The sequence below is a fragment of the Emiliania huxleyi genome (genome assembly GCF_000372725.1).
Source record: "Emiliania huxleyi CCMP1516 unplaced genomic scaffold EMIHUscaffold_27, whole genome shotgun sequence".
NCBI classification, from domain to species: domain Eukaryota; phylum Haptophyta; order Isochrysidales; family Noelaerhabdaceae; genus Emiliania; species Emiliania huxleyi.
The window spans coordinates 387,646-393,795 of record NW_005200011.1 but is presented as its reverse complement, the minus strand read 5'-3'; the positions used below and the strand labels follow the sequence as shown (position 1 = coordinate 393,795).

Here is a 6,150-nt window from a genome sequence, read left to right as displayed (position 1 = left end):
GCGGAGCACACGAAGAAGGCGGACGCGAAGCTCAAGTTTGTGACGGGCAACTACGGCGTTACGACGAGCAGCGAGATCGAGTGGTGGTTCGTCATCGACCCCACACGGGAGCGGCTTGCGCGGCTGCGACTCGAGCAGTGGCCCGCAGAGGGCGACAGCAAGCTCCCAGAACGGCGGCACCGGCGGCGGCCTGTCCCACTCGCAAAGGTCGAGGAGGAGAGGGACCGCGTCAACGAGAGGCTGCGTACCATCGAGCAGCCCGAGATGACAAGGTTCGAGCTGGTTGCCGGGCGGCTGTACACGGGCCCGCTCTTTGTCAAGTACAACTCCGTCCTGCGCGGAGGCAACGGAAGCGGCGGCAAGTTCCTCAGCAGCCAGTCGGTTTCGCTAGATGCGGAATGCGCCCACGCGGCAGAAGAACCGCCGCCCCGCCCTACTCCCGGCTCAACCCTCACCGCGCCATGCAGGTTTGTGTCGCTCTGCTGCGCTAAGGAGCAAGTCGCTGCTTACGAGTGCGGCGCGCTGAGCTTCGTCGACGCTCGCGCGGCGGCCAACCGCTACACGACGACGCTGCACGCAATCAACTCCTGCATCGTCAAGGCCTCCTCCCTCGTCCCGCGTTTGCCGGCGGAAGCCCTCGACACGTGACGCGCCCGCGTGTCCACAGGCGAGCAAGCTCACCATGGCCGCCAAGGTGTACCGCGGCCTGTCGGGGATGGCGCTGCCGCGCGACTTTCACCAGAAGAACGCCTTTGGCGTGGCGGGTGGTGTGGAGGCGGCTTTCATGTCCACCACCACCAGCCGCGAGGTTGCCATGGGCTACGCGGGCGGCGGCCGCAACGGCATCGTCTTCGAGGTGCAGATGGGGATGGTGGACCGCGGCGCGGACATCGCGTGGCTGTCGCAGTACCCGCATGAGAAGGAGATCCTCTTCGCACCGCTGTCGGGCCTCGAGGTGCAGTCGTCGCGCGTGGATGGCTCCGTGTTGGCGCGCGAGATGGGCGGTGGAGCGTGCTCGGTGCCGGCCTCGTCATCCCCTGCAGCCATTGAGTAGGTGCTCGAGATGCGGCTCAGCATCAACCTCGCGTCGCTCACCATCGAGCAAGTCATCTCGAAGCGGCGCAAGGTTGTTCATGGCGCGTGAGCGAGACACCGCGCGACGCGGCGGCCAGACGCGCGGCGGATGATGATAGGTGGTGCAGGACATGTGCGAGCAGCTCATCGAGCGGCGGCACGGCCAAATCCAAAAGGACGCGCCGTGGCAGGCGCTGTGCGCCGCGACGGGGAAGAGCGCCGACGACGTCTCCACCTATCTGCGTGCGCTGCTCGAGCCGATCGCCAGCCACGACACCGACTACTACAACGAGGACGCCCAGCTCGGCGGTGCCATCAACGACGCGGTCACCATGGCGGGGCGCGTCGCATCATGGCCAAAGGTGCTGCAGGCGCTCACGAAAGAGCTCAACATCGACCTGCCGCGGCTACTCACCGCCAGCGTGGTAAAGCTGCAGCCCAAGGTGGCCAACCCGGTCGCGGTGGGCGCGATCGCCCTCCTCTCGACGCACATCACCGAGCTCGGCCTCGACAACGCCGCCATCGGCCCGACCGGGCTGACGATGCTCGCCACAGCCATCCACCGCGGCGCGGCGCCGCTGCGCACGCTGAGGCTCGCGGGCAACGTGCTGTGCGGCGTCGACAAGCAGGGCACAGGGATATACACAGCGGACGGGCTCTCCAAGCTGTGCGACGCCATCTCCTCCGAGCACTGCCGGCTCGAGACGCTCGACATGCGCGGAAACTGCATCTTCGCAGTGGGTGCGGCGCTGCTCGGCGGGGCGCTGGCCACGAATCGGACGCTCACCACCCTCGACCTCTCGGACAACAACCTGCATATCAACGGCGCCGCAAGCATCGGCGACGCCCTCCGCGTGAATCGGACGCTGCGGGAGGTCGACCTGGGCGAGAACCAAGTGAGACGAGACGCACCGCCGCTGCCCGCGCCGCCGCCACCGCCACCGCCGCGCCGTCGCCCGCGCCTGCGCCGTTTCTTCCTCGCCGCCCGCCCTCCTGTTCTCCCTCTCTCCATCCCTCGACCTCTGTGCCGCCCACCCACCAGGTCCAGGCGGCGGGTGCTAGGGCGCTCTCCCAGTCGCTCGCGAGTAATCACACCCTGCGCACGCTCAAGCTCTCGCGCAATAAGCTGCTAGAGGCGGGCGCCACGAGCGTCGGCGAGCTGCTCAGGAGCACCCAGTCCCTCAAGCACCTCGACCTCGGCGACAATGGCCTCGGCTCGGCCGGCGCCACGCACCTGGCAGAGGCGCTGCGCTCGAACCGGTCGCTGGTAGGGCTGAACCTGTGCAACAACCACATCAAGGAGGAGGCGCGACTCCTCTTCGCCGAGGCGCTCAAGGACAACGAGAGCCTCACCGAGCTCAACCTCAAGGACGAGGGCATCGGCGCCGCCCTCATGGCGGGCGCCGCCGCGCCGACAAAGGCCGCGACAAAGCTGCTCGAGAGGACAAAGACCTTCAAGCGAGGCGCGCAACCAGGGCCCGCGGCGTGAGCTTGGCGCTCTCGAGCCTCGAGCGCAACGGGAAGGCCGCGTACCCGTTTATACCCGCCCATGCGGCCTACTCGCGTGCATTCGGCCTCCCATGCTGGCGACGTGTGTATAAACGCCGGCGAGGCCCTAGCCCCTAGGCTTGGGCTCGGCCAGGTTTGCCTCTCGCACCCCGTCTGTTTTCCTTTCCTTTTTTCTCTACAGCACCCTCTCTTTTCCTCTCTATTTTCCCGAGAAAACTCCGTGGAAATCGTCAAATTTTTGGCGCTGAGCCGAGTCCGAGGCTGTGGTTTGGGCCCAAAATCAGCCAAATTTTAGGCCAAATCGGCAAAATGCCGGGAATTTTGCGGAGAACCCGTGTATGCCTGGAACTTACCCTGCGACCGCCTGGGTATTTTGTCGATTTCCTCAATTTTGCCTCAGATTTTGCCCCAAACCAGCTCTCAGACTCAGGGAAACTCGCGAGTTTCCAGAATGGAGCACCAAACACCCTCTGTCCCTGGAAATTTCCGGAAACGCAAAGTGCTGGGGACCTCTGTTTTCCTTTTTGTTTTCCGGAAAACCTGGCCGAGCCCAACCCTAGGCCTAGCCCTAGGCCCCCTAGCAGCACTCCCGGTCTTTCCTCAAAAAAGGGTCCGCCTCGCTCCTTAGTTTTACCCATCTCTCACTGTGTGTGGGGGGGGGGGGGGGGGTCTCAGCGTCTGCGCGCGGGGCGAGGGTCTTCCCTAAATAAAAGAAACGTGCGCAAACATACGCGCTGCCGGTGCAGATGCACAAGCTCGCGTCCCTCTCGGCCGAGCTAAAGAGCAAGGTCCAGGACGCCGGTTCCGCTCTCTCCGACGTGCGAAGCCGCGTCACTCAGCAGGTGATTGACGCGGCGGGTGGCGGTGCGGCCGAAGAGGACGAGATCCCGGAGCTGCAGCAGCACGTGCGCCGCACCACAGCACACACAAAGCAGAGTAGATTCTGCCGCCCTCGCGGCACGTCGTCGTGTGGGCAGCGGCTCGTGCATTCGCACTCACGCGTTGCGTCACACCCACGCACTCGCATCTCCCGGCACAGGCTCGGATCGACGCGTCACTCCGCCGGCTGTACGAGCGGAGCGACAAGTACATGCGCGCGCTCAACCAGGCGCCCCTGGCCTTGATCGCCGCCCCTCGATCTCGGGCACCCCCTCTCTGGCCGCGGATGGATATAGCGTCCCTCCCGGCCGTCGACACCCACCGAGGGCCCCCTTGCTGTTAAGCCGCCTCGCAAACCCTCGGCCGGCTCTGCCTTCACCACTCCAGCTCCTCCGCGCCTGCGCCATCGCCTCGTCTCGCGTCGCCGCGCGTGCACGCGTCCCTCCGCGCCTCTCCCTCCCCACCCTCTCCCTCCTCTCCCCTCTCCCTCTGCCTCCGGGCTCTGCCCCCCCCCCCCCCCCCTCTGGGCGCCGCGCCGTGCCGCGCCGCGCCGCAGTCCGCGACGCAGACCGCGCCGCAGACCGCACCTCGCACTGCACGTCACCACCGCATCACTCGCACGGGGCGACTACACTTGCCCCGCCCCGCTCCGCACCACTCTGCTCCGCGGCGCGCCGCCGCCACGGAGAGCGCGCCCGCACCTCGGGGCAGGTGCTCTACCGCAACGTCTTCCAGCCGGTCCGGCGCGAGGTGGAGGGGAGGAAGGACTTCGAGCGGCGGCTCGCCGACCGCAAAAAGGAGCGGCTCTGCAGCAGGGCTGGTGGCAGAGCACAGGGGCGAGAGGAGGTGTGCGTGTGAGCAGGTGCGGCTCGACTACGAGGCGTTCCGGCGCAAGCAGGTCGGGCTGCTGCAGTCAGACCCGACGAACAAGTCGGTCTACGAGGGCAGCCATGCGCCGGCAGGCGTCTCGGCCCGTGCGGTGGGACGGCGTCTGCTCACACGTGACGCTGTGAGCAGGCAACCTCGAGGCGGCCGCCAAGACGTTTGCGCGCCACTCGGAGGGCGTCGCTCGCGACGTGGCGGCGGTCAACGCTGAGCGTCAGCAGATGCTCTCGGTCGCTTTTGCCGGCCTCGTGCTCTCGCAGCTCGAGTTCTTCTCCTCATCGGCGGGCGCCCTCGAGGACGTGGTCGTTGCCGCGTCGGCGGGCGGCGGAGGCTCCGCCACGCTCGAGCGCGATTGGGCGCGGATGCGCGGCGAGATGGCGCAGCTAGTCGCGAACGCGCAGCAGCAGCAGGCCGACAAGGCGGCGGCGGCGGCGGCGAGGGAGGGCGAGCGTCCCACGCGCAGCGGCGGCAGCCGCTCCTCCTCCACTTCGCAGCCGCTGCCCGACACGCGGCCGAGCTCGTACGTCCCTCCCGCCACACCCTCCGCGCCAGCCTCCCACGCGGCGCCATCGCGCCCCTCGCCGCCGCCGCCGCCGCCGCCTCCGCCGGCCGCGGCTGACCCGTTTGGGCTCGAGGGTGACTTGCTTGGCGGTGGCGGCGCGCCGCCCCAGGCACGGCAGGCAGCGGTGACGCCGCCGCCGATGCACGAGCCGTCGATCGACTTGTTGGGCGGCGGTGGCACGCCCGCAAGCTCCGGCTCCGCGGCCAACCTCGACTTGATGGGCGGCTCGGGCGGCTCGGCGATGGATGACCTCTTCGCCATGGCTGCGCCGCCCGCCCTCACCCCCACGATGGCCGCGCCAACGCCGAGTGGCGGCGGGAGCGCGGGGTCCAACTCCGACTTCGACGACTGGATGAATGGCGGCAAGCCGGCGGCGGCCCCCGCGCGAGGGCTGGTATCGGGCGGCGGCGGCAGCGGCGGCCGCGGAAGCGATCTGATGGGCGGGATGGGAGGCGGCGGCGCGGACCTGCTCGGCGGGATGGGGTCGGCCGATTTGCTGAGCGGGATGGGGAACGGGCGGCCCGCGGCGGCGCCGGGCGTCGGCCGCGCGGGCAGCATCACCGGTCCGGACGGGCGGCCGCTGTCTCGCGAGCAGCTTGCGGCAAGGCGGGAGGCGGAGAAGCAGGCTGCCATCGCGGCCAAGGTGCAGGAGCAGCGCGCGCGCGAGGCAAAGGTGGAGGCGGACCGCGACCGAGAGGTGGCCGCGCCCGCCCGCGAGACGCTACCACGACCCTCCCCGCCGTCCGCACTCCGCCCTCCACGCACGCAACGTACGTGCGGTCCCCCCCCCGCGCCCCGCCACACCCCCGCGTCCCCCACGCGCCTGCAGCACGACCTCGAGAAGACCGTCACAGCGCGCGTGCAGCAGTGGCAGCGCGACAAGAAGAACTTGCGTGCGCTGCTCGCGTCGCTGCACGAGATCGCTCCGCCATGCTCGTGGAAGCCGATGACGCTGGGCCAGCTGATCGAGCCGTCGGCGTGCAAGAAGGCGTACCACAAGGCGCTGCTCGCCGTGCACCCAGACAAGCAAGACGCGGGCGACCTCGAGAAGAAGGCGACTTCGAGCCGAGAGACACACAGGAGGGGGGGGGGACGGACGAGGCTTGGTCGCGGCGGCATACCGACCTCGAGAAAGAGCGCATCACCCCCCCCCCCTGGGGGGTTCTCGGGGGGGAGGGGGCTTTTTTTTGGGGGGGGCCGGGTTTTGTTTGTTTGGGGGCCCGGGGGGGAGGGGCTTGTGG

At 68.7% G+C, this 6,150-nt stretch overlaps 2 protein-coding genes across 2 annotated transcripts in view; both read left to right on the top strand.

The window, feature by feature from the left end:
• The first annotated feature begins 838 nt into the window (after positions 1-838).
• EMIHUDRAFT_435396 (hypothetical protein) lies at positions 839-2,766 on the top strand. The gene is made up of 4 exons (XM_005776980.1): positions 839-997; positions 1,055-1,126; positions 1,194-1,970; positions 2,117-2,766. The coding sequence occupies exons 1-4, from the start codon at positions 863-865 to the stop codon at positions 2,561-2,563; spliced, it is 1,431 nt and encodes a 476-aa protein (XP_005777037.1). The 5' UTR covers positions 839-862; the 3' UTR covers positions 2,564-2,766.
• Positions 2,767-3,315: 549 nt separating this feature from the next.
• Positions 3,316-6,150, top strand: part of EMIHUDRAFT_463538 (hypothetical protein) — a gene marked incomplete at its 3' end in the record, with an annotated part of 3,042 nt that continues 207 nt past the window's right edge. Inside the window, exons 1-5 of the mRNA XM_005776979.1 lie at positions 3,316-3,488; positions 4,174-4,308; positions 4,343-4,436; positions 4,480-5,606; positions 5,739-5,921. Coding sequence (XP_005777036.1) covers positions 3,330-3,488; positions 4,174-4,308; positions 4,343-4,436; positions 4,480-5,606; positions 5,739-5,921 — 1,698 coding nt within the window. The 5' untranslated portion in view covers positions 3,316-3,329. The remainder of the gene's footprint in view (positions 3,489-4,173; positions 4,309-4,342; positions 4,437-4,479; positions 5,607-5,738; positions 5,922-6,150) is intronic.